The following is a 20,809-nucleotide window of genomic DNA, read 5'->3' as shown; positions in this document are numbered from 1 at the left end:
AATTAAAACTAGCGGACTTAAGTTTAATAAAAAAATTTGGATTTTGAGCTCGTCCTACAAATAAAAGACTAAAATTTTCAATTTTTGTTTCAAAATTCCAAAATTGAATATTCTCAATATAGAATCTTCCTGTAATATATCCACTAAATTTGATTGATAGAGGTTAAAACGAGCGAATTTACAGCATTTAATTTAGCCTGGAAAATAAAAAATTACAGAATTTTCAGTTTTTATTCTGAAATTCGTAAATTGAATATTCTGATAAAAGAATTCTTAAATGATAAATCCACCAAATTTCATAGATTAACCAATAAATTTCGAACGAATTTATAACATTTAATAGAAGATTTTTTATTTTCAACTCATCCTACAAATGAAAAAACCCAAAATTTTCAGTATTTGTTTCAAAATTCTGAAATTTAACAGTTGCAATATATTTTTTTTATTTTTGCATTAAAACTGCCAGACTTGTAAGACACTTTTTATAGAAAATTCTGGATTTTAAGTCCGTTCTGCAAATAAAAAAATTAAAAGTTAAAAATTTTTGTTCTAAAAGTCTGAATTTGAATACTCTGAATAAGGAATCTCTAAGTAATAAATCCATGTAAATCTTGTTGTGGCCAGTGTAATCTGACTTTTTTGCCGCACTGCTGCAACTTTTACGCACTCAGCCAACAAGAGTAAGAGGACCGTTGTCAGATGTGCTTTACGATTAAAGAAGCCAAAAACGATTTTACATCAGCGAAAATATTTCTAATAATAATAACTTGTTGCGAAATACTTCTACAGACCGTCGTAACTTCTGCAGCTCACGCAGCATAGGGAATTGAGCGAACGTCCAAAGTTTTAACGAAAAAAAAACCGGTAAAGCCTATTTTATTTGCCCTACTTGTCGATAATTTTCGAATACCTTATGGAATAGCGGAGCAGCACAAATAAGTATAGAAAACGTTGCAACATTAATTTGATCAAAGTTTAGTTTTTTCATTTTTCATGTGTTTAGAAAGAAACTTTTAATCGAAGATATTTCAGGTGAGTTGTGGGTGTTTATTATTTAGGTTGACGCTAAAAAATAAATAAATGCACCATAAAAGGAGTTATTAGAGGTTTAATGGGTGTTTATGTCATAATTTCGTAAAACATTTACGACACTTTTACTTCTTTGAGAGGTATCTTTAGATAACAAAATATCTTTTAGACATTTTTACCGGGTAAACAAAACATACTTAATAATTTTAACGAGAATTTAATGATGCTGAGCATAGTAAAATTCCGTTTTACTTACTAACTTTTATAACTAAAGTGGACTATAATTTGTTTTTGACACCGTGAGTTATAACGCACATAACTCACTTTGGAATTGTAGCCATCTTTTTTGGATGGGTGAAAATCATTGGATAAAGTTTTATATGCAATTCGTGATTTTTTGTTTTATTGTATGCTCTCAAAATTTTACCAAAATAGGGGTCAATTTCAAGTCTGTTTGCGACGTCGCTAAAGGTGTTTGCTACCTTAGCAACGTTGCTAAATAGCGACTTTGCAAACGACTTGACATTGACCCCTTAGTCAATCAATCAATGGTTCTTTATTTAAGAAACAAATCAATAATTAGATAACTATGTATACATTTTTGGAACATTTTGAGTTTATAAAAATCGGATCAAAATTTAATGAGATGTTCAAAAATTATTATAAAAACTTGGTGACGCCGGAAACTAAAAATAATTTAGATATTAAAAATTAAAAATTCGTAAGATATAAAATACAAAAATTTTCCAATGAAAATTTAAAAACTCTGTAAAATTTGTAAAATTCGAAATTTAATTTTCTAAAATCTTCAAAATCAAGCGTATACAGAATATGAAACAGAAAATAAAAAGTCAAGATAATATCACAAAATTAAAACAAAATTGTTTTAAATTAAATTTGAATGAGATAAAACTTAAAACTCCAATGAAGGACAATTTAAAACCGAATAAGAATGCAAAAACTGGAAAGAAATGAAAAGTAATTATAAAAAATCAAAGTGGAAGAACCCAAAGAACACAAAAATTCGAAGTTTCAATGAATATAATTGTGATTACCTAAGTAGACATAAAGAAAATTAAAAAAATAAAAAAAAAACGTAAAAAAATGTTAGAATATAAAAATTCGAGATGTTCGAAAATTTTAAAAAGTAAATATAAAGCTTGGACACTGAAAGAAGTAACATTATCCAAAGTACAAAAATTCTCAAGTTGAAATGGATAAATATCGCGAGCGACTCTAAAGCAAAAAATTTTAAAATTTACATCATTCAAAAAGCATAAATAATAGGACTAATAAAATCCAAAATACGCAGTAATGGCTCGATAGTCCGGACCTGCGATAATCCAGATACATTTTTTTCCTTATGCATGTGTTGCATCCGGAAATTTCTGATCCGGATTCAAAAAAAAACTTTTCTTAAATAATCTATCTTCACAATGTAAAGTAACACGTCTCGCTAATACGAATATTTCGATAATTCGGATCGTTTTGGTTTTAATTGGTCCAGATTAACACGAGACGACTGAAGGTAGGTATATTTGAAAGTATTGCGATGAATGTAAATGCAGAAAATCTAGAAATTGCAAACTAAAAAGTTAAAAAAAAAGAAAATGCGCGGTAATTGAAGAACTCAAAAAATATTTAAAATGCAAAAATTAAATGAAGACAATATTTTAAAATCTGCAATTATTTTATTAGTTGACATAGTTTACATGATATTTCTGGTTGAAAGACTGAAAACTTGAACTCTAAAATATTTTCAAAATTTAAAAATGAATTTCTAATTGTGATATTGGTAAAATCTATAGATAAATAAGAGATTTTTGGTTCAAATTTGCGGTTAAAAGCACTTATTATAATTTTTCTAAACATTAGCGGGAATGAATTTTTAAATTTGAACCCAAATTTAAAAATTGCAGTCTAAAATAGCCTCGGAAAAATTTGGCATATTTATCTAAGTTTCTAGAACATCCCCGAATTTTATTAGATCCTATAAGTTTGACGATTAAAAAGTAAAAATTATAGAAAAACGCCATTATGGACTTACTTTAAACTTCGATACATAAAATTCTCTGAAAACTCAAAGAATTAAAAAGAGCGTGGAAAATTTAACGATAACCTTGACTCCAAAAACCCAAAATATCAAGTATCAAAAGTAGAAAATTGTTTACCTAAGTTGGTAGAGATATGTAAGTATACAAATTTTCTGATAATCTAGAATCTGGAGAAAAAGAACAACATAGAAATTCTGGAATCTAAAGCATTTAAAAAGTCGCCGCCGACATTCCTAATTACAAACAATCTACAGGTGTCCCAAAACGTCCAATGTTAATTGAAAATTTAAAAGAATTCCAAAGTCGATTGTAAACATTTTTATTTCATTTTGTAACCGATAAGCGACAAATACCCCACCAAATAGGGTGTATTCCAGTTCCAAACGCGATTAGGGGTCCATCTAGTGCCACGCACCAAAATCAGCGAAATTAAACAACACTCTGATTTATTAGTTGTTACCCACAGAACAAATAATTACATATTACTAAAATCTGTTTATTAAACATCGACACCACATAATATCCGCTAACCAATCCATCGAAACCCCAATATTGGATAAATTAATTAAACTAATTTCCCGCGTAATTCATGCAAAAATCCGCTTCACTATCATCGATAACCACTTCGTCATTCCTCTGGAATTCAAACTCGAAATTTCAATGGTACCTGTAAATAAACATGGCCAACTATAAATTACAAAATAATGATATTATTATCCCCCTCTTAATTCTTCAGCATCCCTACCTCTCCGCCTTCCCATTGGTCAATATCTCGTGGAGGGGTATCTGAAGTCGCAAGTAGAAAGCATGCAGCTGTTTGAAATAAGTTGACTATGTAGTTTACGACAGTTTATTTTCGGTTGTCGTTGGATGTGGTTCGTTGTATTTCACGACTCTTTTATGCGCGTGACAGTTTTTATTTGTCATTGCTGTTGGAAAATTCAATTGTTTCGCTGAAGGAAATTACGGAGTGTTCACCTTTTTGGAGGAACGTGCTTAGTGGATTTTTTTCATTTTAGTGATTACAACACTGTGGATACTTCGTTTAGTGATGTGCGGTAAAAAGCTGGAAGTGATGTGTTTTGGAAGTTACGAGTTGTGGCTTTCGGCCACCGCAAAGGTGTGTAAAAAGTGTACAAGAAAAATTAACTTCGGGACTGTCATAATCATAACTATATCAGTCAAGCGACGGAACGGAGACGACAGAAACTAATTCTAGTTAAGAACAAAGATAAAATGAAGTAATTTTTATCAAGATTATTATCCCTATTATTTTTACATACTTTGGCATTTTTTTTATTTCTAAGAAATTCGAAGTAATTTTCCCATCGCTTCTGGAAGAAGTTACACGCACGTAACCAATTTACAAAATTACAAACTAATTGAACCAAAAATGCTCTTCAGTTCTGGATAATTTCTCAAGCAATTACAATTTTGCGTGAAGATTTGCGCCGTTATAAAACTGTCAGCGCCCTCCCTCTCTGTGCGTTGGAACTGAAATATCTCCATACTTCACCTACAGCCATACATTTTTTTCGGAGAATCGGCGAAAGAATATTTTTTATATGGAACTATCGATTGACAAATATGTACTACAATCTATTTACTCAAGTGACAAAAACATTTTGTTTGCTTATCACATCTAATTTTCTTTATCTTATCGTTCGCTGCTGCTATAAATTTATTTTTCCATCACAAATTAGTTTTGAGGGCAGTGTAACTGACGTGTTTGTTTTAGCAGTTAGTCGTGTTCGTTTATTCCAGAATGTAAGTTTCGTTTATCGACGATCTAATTTCCATTGTGTGCATTTTATACGTTTTGATTTTACGGAGTATTCGTGTCGCTGGGGAAATATCGAGTGATAAAACGTTGAAATTCCGAAGACACAATTTTTATGAGGTGTTGCAAGGTTTGGTATTTTTTAACAAAAAGCGCATTTTTTCATTAAAATTGTGAGTAAAAGTTAAGTTGATGCAAGTAAAGAAAAATTCTTGAGGTTCATCGTCGCGTTTATCGCAGCTTTTAGGTAAGGCAAGTTTGTCGCAATTATACTGATGAACAAATTTGGAAAAAAACAAAGTCGTTTCTAAAGTGGAATTCCGAACCTGAAGTCCGTTTGGCTCCATCAGGTCCGGATTCCGAGATATTCTTGAAAAATGAAAGATTCTACTGTACAAAAGTTGTATTTTCTTGAATTTTCTTAAAAACTCAAAAAGTTATGGATTTGCTTGCCAGTGTTTCGGAAAGTCAATTTAATAAGCTTTCTAACGATCTGTAAAACTCATCGTTAGAGTAAGCACTTTCCACGATATTTTTGAAAAATCTCATGTCCCAAAAAACGCTGTTTTTAGTAATTTTCATGTGCAGTTTTGGGTATAAATCAAGAATTATCACCTCGATTTTTTATTACAATGCATCATTAAAAAGACTGAGATCTTGCCTTTTTGACGCACTGACAAATAAATTGCCATCTCTTATTGTTTAAAAGCTATTGGATAAAAAAGTTTAAATAAAAATTAATTTGTTATTTTTTGTCGATTTCATTCAAAATCAATGCCATTGCTTACAAAATCGTAATTTCTGGGCACATATTAAGTTTTAAAATTACTTTCATGCTAACGCAAGCTCCAATAATTTACCTACATTTACAAAACAAGAATTGTTCAAAATTTTCTGGGAAACACAATGCATAACTGTTAAACACAAATACTCGCCAAAATGTCAAAAATTATTGTTTTGCATTTACTTGAAGATTATCATCAATTTTACGAAAATTTTATCTGAGATAAAAATATTATTAAAAACGAGATTGTTTTGAAATTTATCTAAATTGTAAAAAAAATTTTTTAACAGTTTCTGCATAATTTTTTCCACTCTGACCAGTGAAATGATGTATTTTTGAAAGCGAGATTAATCGAAACTACAATTTTGCGGCCATTTAAATTAAATTTTGTACACAATCTCCGCAAATTATAAATTAGCCTAGTAGTAAATCGTCTGAAAAGTTCAGAGCCTCGACTAGACCAATTTTAATTATATCAATTTTATTAAAGGGCAAGTGTTTCTTATAAAACTTTCACTTAAAAATTCACAAAAATCGGACATAAACTTCTATTCGTAAAATTATCCTAAATTAGCGAATTTTCAAGTAATTTAACTTTTAAATGAAATGTGTTTTTCCAATGCTTGTAGCAGAATATTTTGCCGATACTTTACCTGAGATTCTCCATAAGATAAAATGTCTTGGCACAAAACGTGAATTCTTTTCTAAGAATCATTCTAAATTCTTTGTCATGTTACTTCTAATTAACTAGAGATAATAACCTGCTTAATACCGCACTAAAAATCAGAAATTCAAGCTTTTATAGCGACATACTACATTAAATAATCAAAGTAGTAGTTTAGGAGTTACATGCTAAAAAGTATCAACAAGTTTTTGAAAACCAAACGGTCTCATTAGTTTCTTTCAAATATCTGGATAAAAACTAACGCTCCCGGCAACTTCGATAGTTCGTTGGGAACTGCTTCTTCAACCATGTATTTTAAAGTTTCAAGATTTTGCAAGTTGTTAAATAAAACAGAAAAGTGAACGCGGTATCCAAAAAAACTTATTTTACGAGTAATGATGGAGCAAAACGGGGTTCGGATTCAAAATTTGGAGGTAATTTTACTTTAGAAATGGGCTGACAACAACTTATAACTAGTTTTGGTTAATTTTGTGGGATAGGGACGTTGAATTAAACTATTAAATCCAAGAATAAAAATTGAAGATCCCAACACAATAGTTCTTCAAACAATGGAAACTTTCAAAATTTGTATCTTCTGTTCGCCGCTACAAATTTCGTTCCTATAGCATTAAAATTGGCTGAATTAGACCTTTTAATACTAATTGTTGTAAAACTGATAATTTCTTAAAATTATCTTTTCTGGATAATCGAAAATGTAGTACACTCGGTAATATTTTTCAAAACTTCAATTTGAAATCTTTTAATACATACTCAGAATTGATAAGTTAATAAAAGCATGAAATGAGTACATAATCTTCGTTTTATGTCAAACTTTTTTTCTTATAAATTAAAGGAAAAGATAATTTTAAGAAAATGTTTCCTTGTTTTTTATAGAGATTTTCTCACTAAAAATGAATGTAAAATTTTTATCGCAGGAGTGCGAAATTTCTGCTTTGTTTAGCTGCCCGTTTATTTATTGTGAGCGATACAAGGAATTTTTCTGTAGTGAAATTAAACATGATGACGACTGATTAACAAAATATTTATATTTAACGACAATAAACATAAAAGTTGCTATTCATAGAAAAAGATAAGAATAATATTATTTAGTAGATATAATACAAAATTTTATCAATATGATACATACCCATATTTTTGAAACTTGTCATCTTATTGTTGGTCGCAATGAGTAACCTAAAGTAATGAGAAAAAATAATGTAAAAATGATGGGAAATATAGACAGAAAATGTATGTAGAAATCGACATCTCTGGAATTATTCAGACGATTTCTCTTTAGAAAGGAAATTGAATTCTCATTCATCGAAGAATTACATAATTACATATTTTTCAATTTCTATGAACTCTGACACAGATAATTTTTCTATCTGAAAGAATAAAATGCGTTGTCATTATTCTTTGCACAACTTATTGAATTTACTTAGATAAACTTGCTATTTACTTTATTCTCTATATAGAAGCGGAAAATTGAAAAATGTGGAAAACGGGATAAACATGCAAATGAATACAAAGTAGCAAATATAAATCGCGACGTGAGAATTATAAGGCTCTAAGTGATTTTTTGTCAAAATTTAAATTGTCTGTTTTGTGATTTTTTTAAACATTTTCTAGCATGTATAAAAAAGAAGTGAGTTAATATTTTAACAAGCCAAAATGATTTTAATAGATTATGTCATTTTTTTAAATAAATGTTTAATAAATTAAATAGATATCACTGATAACATGAACACTGATCAATTTAATGCAAATGTTAGTTAGAACCTTATAGTTTTCAGGTCGCGAAATAATAATCTAAGTAAATTTGTCAAATGATTTGGTACTAGATTTTCCAAAAATTCATATTGTAATCAATATTAAAGACGTAAAATTGTTATTGGGAATCGGTGAGTAAAAACTATTATTACTTACAATATTTTATCTCACACTGTTCCAAAATTGTTAGTTGCAATTATAGTATTAAAATAATAATTGTCAGAAGTAGCGGTAATAACAAATTAAATTGCGTTTAGAAAAATTTAACAAGACTGTACTTTATGCCTCTAGCGAATATTGTTAGACTAGTTAGCTTTAGCAGATTTTAACATTAAAACAACAACAATTCTTCGTTAATCCTGCTTCAAATCAATTTTGTCTAATTTTTAAAATGTTCGCAGCCGTTTCTAGTAGTAAGTAACTGTGCATCGTAAATATAAACCGAGAAAGTTTGAACAAGCTTAGCTTAAATGAGTGCAGTTGTGTTGTTTAATATAAAATTTTATTATGTGTATTTGCGTTGTTTAATAGGAGCTTGTTTGCACTGAACCAAGTTGATAAATTCTTTTGTAGTTAATAGATCTCGACTTCTATATCCAGTCCGATATAGCTAGTTACAAATAATGGGACATTTATATTGGCTAAAATCCGTTTAATAATGACCATAGTACAAAGGTTTTCTAAAAGTAGCGAAGAAATAGAGAATTGCCATACTATTTTAAGTGAATAGACGTAGATAAAGCATAGTATTAAACTCGCATGTTATGGCCCTTATTTACTCGGTTGATATCAACCTTATGAATGGGCCTCTAACATGCTCGTAAATTGCATAACTGTGATCTTACGTTATGACTCTCGTTCCCGTCATCATTTCAACATTTGTTACATAAATAAATGTCAATTTCATATAAATATCTTTATATCTACTTTTCTCGCGGAATCCGAATCGAAACTTGATTTGCATTTAAATATCTTTTTGTTTTTCGATGTAGGTAGCGGAAATGCGAAAATATAATCGAAAAGATCTTTTTGGCCTACAAGTAAAACAGAACACATTCCTCTTGTCTGATTCGTTTTTAGTGAATCATTCTTTAAAAATGACAGATAAACTAATCAGTAATAATAAGAATAATAAAACCGAGCATGTCGCAATTAAAGACGATTTTAGATAGAAGATAACCCCGCCGCCCCTGCCTAAATTATTTCAGTTATTTCAGAGTTGGCACTTGCAAAAAATGAAAGCGCATCTACTGGACCGTTCTTAATTTTAATAAGCTACACATGTTGACATTTTTAACTTTTCCAATTCGAGTCGGCAATCTCCCATTTAACTACGGGAATGAAAGTCAGTATCAAATTAGTTATACCTGCCTACGAATATTCCACATTAGCATTTCTATTGTAATAACTCTTGATTTGATTAAAATCGCGTTGGGAGGTTTCTTAGAATAATTCCGTTGATGTACACCGTTATCCCTAGCTTTGGGTACAATCGGTGCGTATTTTCCGAAACGAATCAACAGCTGCGCGTATTGTTCCTTGCACTCGGGTGATGTCATTCTCACTCGTGCGAAATTCGCCACTTTCCGCACTCGTTACGTAATAGTTATTTATCTGCGACTGTAAGGTAATTGTCACTTATCCCACTCATTTTTAGTGGGATGAGAGCTTTATTACCACACGCAGTGGGATAGGAACGTTTGGACTTTTTAGCCAACTTTTATTAAAGAAAAATTATTTAGAACTATTTACATTACTTATTGTACACATGTTTGCATTTTGACAAACTTATTCCAGAAGAGAACAATTCGTTCGACGTTTTGTTGATCTCAAAATTGCTAATGTCTTTAATGCTTGAAGCATCCATCTGTATATTCTTTACTCCCAAAATTTTTATAGCAATTTGTTTCTTATTTCAAATGACGTTTTAATATATCCTTCAGCCACCGTGTTACTTTTCCAGCCTCCATGACTGTTAAAAAATCCGCTCCTGAATTTGCAAGCAACGAAGTTGATGATCTCCAAAAGCAGTGTCCTGTGTAATCTTTTACATTCGCATGGTAGTTTTAAAAAAGATGCAACATTTTTCGGCATGGCACCACTGCCTGTTTTGTGCATTTGCCATTCTTATACCCAACAAAAAACTTTCATGATCGCAGCTTGATGGACGCAGTGCTATGTATTTTCGAACTATGTCAACTAAATTGATTCCTTCAATATCTCCAGAAGTTATAACAAATTCACGGGAAATCTTGGTTTTCGTATTGGGTATTTTAATGCAGTAAACATTTCCTTTGTCTTTTACGTTATTAACGCATGTAATTTAGTTCTTCTTTCCTACATGCACCTCCAAGTCCCAAAATTAGCACAACCTTAAACATTGTTTTCTTAGATATTTATAAATCTATGACCTAAATTATTTACCTTTGTTAATCCAAAATTACTTGGAAGACAAATATGCGCCTTTTGTTCAAATCACTGTCAGTTTGGCGTCGCGACGTCCAAGAAGTGAAATTTCGAGTTTTAGTGGAAACTATCGCTATTTCTTTTTTTAACATAACTGTGATAAAAAAGTCTGTTTTAATTTTAAATTTTATGCAATTGTGTTTTAAATTTGAGAAAAAACGCTAGTTTTCAATATCATGACGAAAGACTTGCAAACTACATTTATTCTAAATGTCACAAATCACTTCATTTATTCGTCGAAGTCATTTGCATTTGAGATCGTACGGCTTTTGTTACAATCTAAAGCGAACTAAAGGATCATTTGGTGTATGCGTTTCCAATTTTGACTAATTTGATAAAAAAGAATTTTTCCTTCAATTTTAAAAACAATTTGAATCAAATCTGAAATGACAACTGAGATTTGTTTAACACATTTATATGTAGGAGGGGGGGGAGATATAGTGGGAAACTTAACAATCAATTAGTCACGCATTCTAAAATAATAGGAATTAACAAAAATTTTTTGCTAAATATCATAGACTAATGTATTGCGAATGATTTTTAAGGTACTTTTTTTGATTACAATAAAAAACTTACGCCATGTGAGCATTATTTTGAAAAATGGGATTGGGTTTTTGGTTCTATATGCCTCAAAAATCGCTAAAACTTACAAACTACATTTTTAAAGCGTCGCGACACAACTGACCTGACCTGACCTGACCCCACCATCAATTGTGTGCTTGTGGAGAAGTACTAATTTCTGTGGTTTACCTGCAATTGCTGCTTGTAAATTACAAAATTTCAGCTTCGATTTAAAATCTAAAATTTTACGCTACAAATACTCGCTTAATGATTGGAATATTTTTTAAAACTTAGAACCGTTGTATTCAGAACGACTTGCTTTACAATCCGATTGGATTCATTTTTGATACAACAACGCAAACCGAAGTTACAGTCTTCAGCCAAAAAAAAGCATGCAGTTTGTAGATAACTACAAGGACAGTATATATTCTAAATTTCAGTTTTCTGGTCCAAACCGTTTTTGAGTTATGATGGCTCCAGTTTACATTGCATTGCCCATAAGGATTTTTGGTAGCGACCGCTCTTATGTCCACATTTTCTTCATAAATATAGTTGCTCGTATCATTGAATAATAACGCCTAAAGACTTGAAGGCTTGTAGCGTTTGGACAAATTCTCGAAATAAGCTAGCAGTACTCTCTCATTCGTCTTGCTCTGAATTTTCTTCCCATTGCACTATTCGAGTAAACGCGCATATGCTTGTTCATACTTAATTCCTTGATTTTTCTGGTAGAAGTGATAAAACTACAGTGGTTGCGGCTTCTTCTACGTCTGATGGAAGAGATTCAGCCTCACTCATTCTGATAAAACAAGAAGAATTGCAGAAAACTGCACTTTTGCAAAATTGTTGATTACAAATTTTCTCGTTTCCATGACGTCGGAAAACATGCTTTTTTGAGCTAAACTTGATCGGGTGCGATTCTCGAAATGTGCTGATTTGATTTAGTGCACTAAATATCCATATTTAGTGTGAAAATTGAAAAAGTCTATTCTCGACGTTCTGTGAACATTTATTAGTGTACTGAACTTTCAGTATGAAATTATTAGTGTGGTCGATAGTAGACTAAATTGCATGCTAATTTATTTAGATTGGCAAAATTTTTGATAAAGCAATGAAATTAGAAGAAGAATCTAGACGAAGGTCTTAACTTAAATGTAGTAGCAGCAAATTTACATAAAACCAAAATATATAGAAAATTCCTTAAAAATGTGGAAGATAGAAAACTCCGTAAAACTTTTCGATTTACAGAAGACACATTAATTAATTTCAAGACCATGCAAATCCTACTCCAAAAATTTCGGTGGTTTTAGTGTTATCATGATATTTTTCTTCTGCAACACCACTGATTGAAAAAATACTATTTTTTTTAAATTTAACATATTCTGTTTGACTGGATCATTTCGTTCAGTTGTCTGTTGGTGTTTAATTATGCCTTATTTTAAATTGTAAGCTAAGTTTTGCCACGTTTGATGTATTATTGTGTTTTTTCTTTTCTCCAAAGTTATTGGGCATTTTTTTCATGTAAAGATAGACATAAACTTGTCTTGTACAAGAACCAAAAGTTGTTCAGAAAGTTTAGATGATTTCTTTTGCTTCTCAATAACACGCAAGTTATACTTTTTACCCTGCGCTAAAAGTTTGGATCCACGATGAGATATTCTCATGAGATTATGGTTTCACGAGTCAAAAATCGTATCAAAAAGTAGCAAAAACTATGAAATTTGTTCACTTTGCTGTGATTTTTTGTGGACGACTTTAATGCTGCATTTATTTTTGTTGAACATTTGACTGGAAAGGTTAATTTTTTGAGATCAGTCAGCCTGACAAACAGTTTTTGCGATGTTGCCAAGATAATATTTAGACCACACTAAAATATTAGTGCACTTTTTAGTTTGATGATGGAGAACACACTATTCTTGATACCACACTGACTTTCTCGTACTAAAAATTTTGTGCACTAAACTTTTAGTGTGATTTCGAGAATCGCACCTCTGTTTTTAATTAATTTTTTTGCTTTTAGCAGTTGCAGATCAGTCGCAGATAAAAAGTTGTATTTAATACGTGGGCCAACGGCCATTAAAATACTCATGCTCTTACGATAATGCGCAATTGTCGCATTCGTATTTTAATAATGCCTTTATCTCACTGATTTTTCGTTTTTTCAGTAATTGGGTGAGGTCTATGGAAAGGCCTCGAGAATACGGAGAAGAACCGTCAGGTCTTGAGGCCATGTGGGGCATGGAAACGGCTGAATGCGATTGTCCTGGACCGCCTCCGGAATTCCTGCTGCCGCCGCCTCCCAGGCCGCCCATCCTTCAACCATCCGACCCCATGTACTGCAGTGAGGACCCGTTGCCTATCGAAACGTGTGATGCGCTTCCTGTAAGTTGCTTAAATAACACGAAACAAGTATGGAGAATTTCATATTCACTCCACCTTGTCAGAGAATTCCTCGGGGAAGCATTCGGGGCTAGATTTTTCATGTCGCCGACCCACCCCAAAGCAGACAAGAGTGACTAACGTTGTTGTACTTCGGCGCCTTGTCACCGAACATGTCGATTTCAAGTAATAAATTATGTCTCCGTTTAACGACTAGCTGAGCTGTTTTTAAATACAGGTGAAGTGGCTACCGGAACGCAGGTGATTTATATACCATATTTTATATTTATTGCTTTATTGCTTTTCTCGGGAGATTCTATTTAGAAAGTTGGGTAGTTTTGTTCAAAACAGACAGCACCTCCACTTTGTGTTCTTGATTTTATTACCAGTTTTACAACCGAAACCGGTAGCCACGATCCCTTTTATGCACCGTTGCAACTGCAGTTATCAGTTCGAGAAATAGAACGATCCTCCTTGTTCCCATCATCTGGTGACATGGCAGATCTCCTAATTGTCAAAAAACGGTTTAACAGATGACTGGTTCGGGGAACTGCATCCCCTAATTCTTCAAACGTCATTTACACGAAACGGCCATAAATTTGCCGAAGCCTGGATAGAGCTGTAAAATGTCTTTAGCACTGTAATTATGAAGCAAATTTTTAGTGCGGCACTTAACATTTAGAAATGGTTTATGTTGGTCATAGAAAGACTTTCACATAAAGTCATTACGTATTAATCACAGGAAAGCAGAGACGTTAAACAGTTTACTCACAATAAAAGAATTTAAATTGCAGCTTTAATTATTAAGCAAAAACCTAATTTTTTAACGCGACGGAAGCTCCGACGCTATTTCTTAATAATGAACCAGTGAAGAGCAAACGAACGTTAATGAACACATTTTCACCAGCAGCCTCTCAAATTATGAGTTCAACTGTGCAGTTCAAAGTTGTATTAATTATTTTTAATTGTGCTCTCCGATTTTTCTAAAGACTGCTTTCCGTTTGGATAAATTGCGCGATCAAGATTCGTGTCAAAGCTGATTTCGGCGCTATTTATTTACCTCAGATGGTTTATTTTTATTGCAGTTTAGACGATTCCAAGTCGACCGCATAAAATCTGAGAGAGCGATCATATTTTTACTTTTTTCGTTCATTCTAGGAAGTTATATGAATGGCGCAATGCGACTTATAAATATCTGTTGATATATGTACTCACTGCTATCGGGAACATTTCACATGTGAATTACACACACTTGTTTGAAAGTTTATTTAAATCTCGACAAGGCAGGGAGTGATTTAGCTAAGCACAAAGTCGGAGGAGGGCGCAGTTAATTGCAAAATACGAAGCTTCGAGCAGGAATTAATTCGCCTCGAACTGTTCTACCTTAAATTGTAAGCTTAACATGAGTTTATTAATAATAACAGAGATGTGTGTCTTTGCTGAACGTTCGCAGAAGTAATAAAGTATCATCAACTAACTGCAAATACGTCGAAATATCGCGCTTTGTTTGTTTTACTCAGTGTATACATCAGGTAATTTGTCTTTGCACTTTGTTGGAGCCGAATTATAATACCTGAAATTGGTAATTCAAATTTACAAACTTTCTTTTGATCCCGCGATCATGCTGGTATTAAATGGAATTTTTAATTATACTTGAGTTTTGAAAAAACATTATTTTTATTATATTTATTTAAGAACCCTGTATATGTACATATGTATATTCAGAATTAAAAAAAAATACGTTTTTTTAATACAGAATTAAACTCTCTTTTATAAGAGGTGTCACATGGCCATACTTTACATTTGATTTTTTTGGACTATAGTGCCTCTAGCACCTGTAACAATTTAATTTTAACATTCATGACAAAATGTAGTATGAAAAATATCCAAATTTTAATATCTCTGCGATTATCATGAGAAATACAAAAAAAAAATAAAGTGCACTGTGGATATAATTTTTGACACTTATTTTTGGAAAAGAAGTTTATTAAATATCTCAAAAACCAAACGTGATAAATTTTTTCTGTTTTCAGTTTTGAGTTTCTTGACATAAAGTCGTTTAGATTCAAGCAATTTAATCATGTAAATTAGTGTATTTTTAGCTGAAAACTTGAAACATATTTCTCACTAAAAAATCAAAATTTGAAGTTACTTTTTAGAAGGACTTGTGCTGTAGAAGTGGAAAGTCATTTCTAAAGTACAACGGCCTCCTGATTCCAAATCTGAAGTCCGTTTTGCTCCATCAGGTCCGTATTCAGAATTATTCTTGCAAAATGAGTTTTTTAGATTCTGTTGTACAAAATTATATTTTCTTCAGTTTTTCTTAGATTTTGTAAAGTTATAAAATTGCTCGGCATTAGTTTGGAAAGCCCATTTAATAGGCTTCTTAACGACTTATTAAATTCATCGCTGGGTTCAGTACTTTCCATAATATTATTGGAAAACTAATTCCATGCTTCAAAAAACGCGTTTTTGAGCAATTTTCATTTTACATGTAAATCAACAATTATTACATCGATTTTTTATTGTAATGCTTCGTTGAAACGACCGAGATTTTGCCTTTTTGAGCGCTGACGCATGTCTCTGATCGTTTAGAAATTACAGGAAAAAACATTGAGAAGTTTTTCAAAAAAAAATTTAACTTTTTGTTTTTTTTTGGGGATTAAAAAATCAATGCCATTGCTTTCAAAATTGGAATTTCTAAGCACATAGTAAGTTATAAAATGACTTTAATGCTAGCGCAGGTTGTGAAGAGTTTATGAACTTAAAAAAAACAGAATTTACTAAAGAAAATTAAGAGGTTGTAAAGAGGATCGAGAGATAATCTAAAGAGAATCAAGAGAAGTCAAAAAATGAAATATTTAAGAAGGTATAATATAAAAAAATCATCAAAAATTAAAGAGACTGTAAAAATAATATAAAGAAAATCTACAGAGAATCGACAGTAAATCTAGAAAATTGAATAAAAATGTAGACAGAATTATGTAGAAAAGCCAAAAATTTATATTTATATTTACAGAATTTACTAGAAACAGTATCTAGGGAATATCTAAAAAGAATCTATAGACTCTAGAAAAGCCACAAATATTACAAAACTCAATAAAAATGAAAAAAGTTAGAGAGAATTTTGAAAGAAATTAAAAAATCAAAAACATTGGAAACTACAAAATTCTAAAGAAAAGGGATCTAGGGAAAATCGAGAGCATATCTAGAAAACTCATTGAAAATCTATTAAACAGAATTATCTAGAAAAGCCAAAAAATTAGAGAAAATTTACAGAATTTACCAAATAGAGAATTTAGACAGAAACTAAAGAGGATAATGTATAGTAGATTGGAAAATCAAACAGATCTGTGACAGTATCTAAAAATTCTAAAGAGGATCTGAAAAGAATCTAAACAGAATTTAGAAAATCTAAGACGAAAAAAATTTTAGAATTGAAGTAAAATTTAAAGACTAATTTAGACAAAGTTTAGAAAATCCATAGAAAGGTGAAAGAACAGACAAAAAAAGAGTGTAAAAAAGCTTTAGAAGGAATCTAAATTTCATGAATTTTATTTGAAGATTCCAAGGAAAATCTAAAAGAATTTAGAAAAAGTAAGAGATATTCTTAAAAATATAAAATGAATCTATAGTTAAAAAATAAACAGATTATATGGAGAAATTTGAGAGTCTAAAAAAGTCTAATGAAAGTACGAGAAATTTCAGAAAAACGAAGATTATACATAATCCAAAAAATCTTTAGAATTATGTGAAATATCTCGACAAAAACAAATTATCCCGGCGACTTCAATAGTTCGTTGGGAAGCTTATTTAATCACCTTTTCAACGATGTATTATAAAGTTTCATAATTTTGCAAGTTGTTAACCAAAACTGAGAAAACAGAAGTGCACACGGTGTATTAAAAAAAACTACATTTCAAATATCTCTGAGCCCTGACCTGAAACAAAACGGACTTGACTATAGTATATTCACGAAAACGAGTCATCGCGTCAAAACATTAGCACGTGACCGAAGCATCCAATAGGAATGCATGGACAGAATTGTTTGACTCTAGTGTAATTTACGCATAACTGCGATGCAGTTCACGTACTGCCATGAATACCAACTATTCTATTGTCTCGTTGAATCAACAAAATTCAAGATAAAATTTTGTGGAACCATTTGGTAATTTCACCGGCAGATAGCGCCATCAAATATGATGTTTTAAATCGTAAAATTTACATATGAAATGTAAGCATGACCCTCGTGGGAAATCCACTGTCCATTAAATATTAACACATCATTGTAAATGCACTATGTAACTAACGATGAGGTACAAATGCACTGTCATCAAATTTGTTCTTGACAATAAAGTTTAATATGTAGTTCGTATCAATCATGACCTCAGGATACTCATTCTGAGGTGGTAAATTGAAATGTCATGCCAAGTGATTGTTTCTAATCATCAAAATTATTAATAATTTGACGTATTGATTTTACATGCATGGATGCAGATTGTTGCTTGTCCTGAACTTGTCCGAAACTGAAGACAAATGGATTTATTTGCATCACAATAGGTTTTGAATTACTCGTGCATTTTGTTTGTGTTTTCATAAATTTTTACATTGAACAGCGACCGCTGGAAATACATGAAGCGGAAAAATAGAACTTACCGTTGTATTTTTAACTCTTTTTACCCGACAATGTGAAACTATGCAGGCATGTTTTGTAATCTCGTAAAATTCTTGAAACTGGTAGGATTTTAGTTTTGCAGTGCCGGAGGAGATAATCACTTTTGTTTTTTTTAGTTGCGAACTGTAACACAATCGGCACTTGGATTTTTAATATTCGTTTTAATTACGAAATTCTAGCGTTATTCAAGTTTCCTTCCAACTCTTGAAACCGGAAATTAGATACTTCTTAACTCGTCCGACTGAGTGAACTTGAAGAAGTAGCTATCAATTTTAGCTTTTTAATTAAAACGAGGCATTTTCTAAGATAAAATTATAACATTTCTAGGAGTAATTGCTGCGTGGAAAAGATTTCTAATAATTGCTATTTATAGTTTATTTATATGAGGAAGTAGAAATGAAATCTGTTCTTCTTTTTGGATAAATCTGGTTTTACTAAATATGGCGTACTTATTATTAACGTGAAATATCGTCATATCAGTATTTTTTTACTGTTTTACTTTCGAACTGTAAGTCAAAACAAAAAATGAAAACTTACCACATCGCTATCGATAAGAGAATGAAATTTTCAACCAATTTTGTCAGTACAAGTTTTAAATGCGTTTAATTTAGTTTTTTACGATCCCATCGCAATTTAGACAAATTTAAATTCGTCATGAAATTTAGAGTAAAATGCAACCACAAAAGATATTAAAATTACTTTTTTAAACTTTTTTCATCATAAATTTAAAGTTTTCGAAATTTTCGGTTTGTTCAAAAAGGAAAATTTTTAAAATTTGGCTCTTGTATTCAAAAATTTTGAAAATTGGCACATTTAATAAGGATAATAAGAAGAGTAACTTCCACAAATTTTACTGCTTTTGTGTCAGAATTATCAGAAGTAGAGGAATAAATTTTAAATTTTCGAAATTTTTGAGTCGCCTAAAAACGAAAATTTGTAAAATTTGTCTTTTTTGTTCTAAAATTTTGAAAATTTACAGATTTAATAAGGGACTTATGAAGAATAACCTTCACGAATTTTACTGTTCTAGTGTCAGATTTAGCAGAAATAGAGGAGTAAATTTAAAATATCCGAAATTTTTGGTTCGTTTAGAAATGACAATTCTAAGATTTGTCTCTTGTCGCCTAGAATTTTGAAAATTGGCGCATTTAATAAATGACTTGTAAAGAGCAACCTCCATAAATTTTACTGTTCTAGTGTCAGAATTAGCAGAAGTAGAGGAATACATTTTAAATGTTGTAAATTTTTAGATCGTTCAAAAATGAAAATTTCTAAGATTTGTCTCTTGTGGTCTAGAATTTTGAAAATTTCCACATTTAATAACTTATTTAAGAAGAGTAACCTCCATAAATTTTAATGTTCTAGTGTCAGAATTAACATAAGTAGAGAAATAATTTTTAAATATTCGAAATTTTTGGTTTCGAAAATTTGTTTCTTGAGATCTAGAATTTTGAAAATGGGTGCATTTGATAACTCAGTTAAGAAGAGTAACTTCCATAAATTTTACTGTTCTAGTGTCAGAATTAGCAGAAGTAAATGAATAAATTTAAAATACTCGAAATTTTTGGTTAGTTCGAAAATGAAAATTTCTAGGATTTGTATTTTGAGTTCTAGAATTTTGAAAATTGGTAGATTTAATAAGGCACTTAAGAGAAATAACCTCCACAAATTTGACTGTTCTACAGGCAGAATTTGCAGAATTAGAGGATTAAATTTAAACTGTTTTGGTTCGCCAAAAATGAAAATTTCTAAAAGTAACGTTCAAACTTGAAATATGTTTTTTTTCGTTTCTGCGGCAGTTTTGAAGACAAATCTGAGTTCGCCATCCGTCATCAGATATCAAAATTACTGGTTAAAACTTTTTTTTATTATAAATTCATAAATAATATTTTGTAAATACGAAATTTGATAACAATTTGATTAGTATAGTCAGACAGCACTTTTCTTGAAACAATTTTTTTTGAATTGCAATAAATCCAGAAAAGTGAAACCCCCAAGCGGTTGACGACTGTTTCGCGATCAAAAGTTGAAATTACCGCAGTTTAACAGTTACAACTTGCCGTTGCGTTTTTTCACGCACTGAATAACATCTTGCGCAGAGGTGGAAGGATGTTTCAACGTGTTTTTGCAAATACCTCGCATTCTTGCTTTGAATCGAATTTAATCTAACAGTTTGATAATTGAAAGTTTTTATTGTAATTTCATCATTGAAAACATGTATGTTGTATACACGAAATGTATGGGCGAAGAGGTGAATTCTTCAGATTGTGCGTACCCGAAAGTTTACCTGAGTCAGGTGTAAACAGGGGGTAATCTGTATTTGGAGTTTTATAGGTTGTTTTGTGACATTCATACTTAACATTCCCACAGAAAGGTATTGAATTTCTGATGTGGAACGCAATACTTTTGTGGTTGTTCGAAAATAAGGTTTCGCTTGTTGATCCTCGGTGGATCTTTGGTGTTACTTTCATTCGTTAAATGTTTACTGAGCGATCGTTTAACACCTCGAATCTCGACTACTTGTTGCTCGTCGAATTTGCATTAATTACGAAGCATAAACACGATATGGCGCGACTTGGTCTTGTAATTAGTTCAACGCGTTGAACCCGAATGTGAGACTCATCACAAAATAAAAATAAAAAAAGTA

At 31.2% G+C, this 20,809-nt stretch overlaps 1 protein-coding gene across 3 annotated transcripts in view; it reads left to right on the top strand.

Moving 5' to 3' along the window:
* pxb (putative Hedgehog signaling attenuator pxb) overlaps positions 1 to 20,809 on the top strand; it is a 289,900-nt gene that overhangs the window by 232,224 nt on the left and 36,867 nt on the right. The window contains exons 1-2 of one of the 3 annotated variants that reach the window (XM_088034677.1): positions 3,899 to 4,203; positions 13,274 to 13,490. In XM_088034677.1, coding sequence (XP_087890803.1) covers positions 13,290 to 13,490 — 201 coding nt within the window. In that variant the 5' untranslated portion in view covers positions 3,899 to 4,203; positions 13,274 to 13,289. Of the gene's footprint in view, positions 1 to 3,898; positions 4,204 to 4,422; positions 4,851 to 13,273; positions 13,491 to 20,809 lie in introns of those variants that run through there. The other 2 variants (XM_088034689.1, XM_088034682.1) reach the window with 2 other exon arrangements.

Source organism: Gnatocerus cornutus, chromosome 1 (genome assembly GCF_029298725.1).
Source record: "Gnatocerus cornutus isolate USDA-ARS CGAHR chromosome 1, icGnaCorn1.1, whole genome shotgun sequence".
Taxonomy (NCBI): domain Eukaryota; kingdom Metazoa; phylum Arthropoda; class Insecta; order Coleoptera; family Tenebrionidae; genus Gnatocerus; species Gnatocerus cornutus.
The sequence above is the reverse complement of the archived record's forward strand: the minus strand, read 5'-3'. Positions and strand labels throughout refer to the sequence as shown.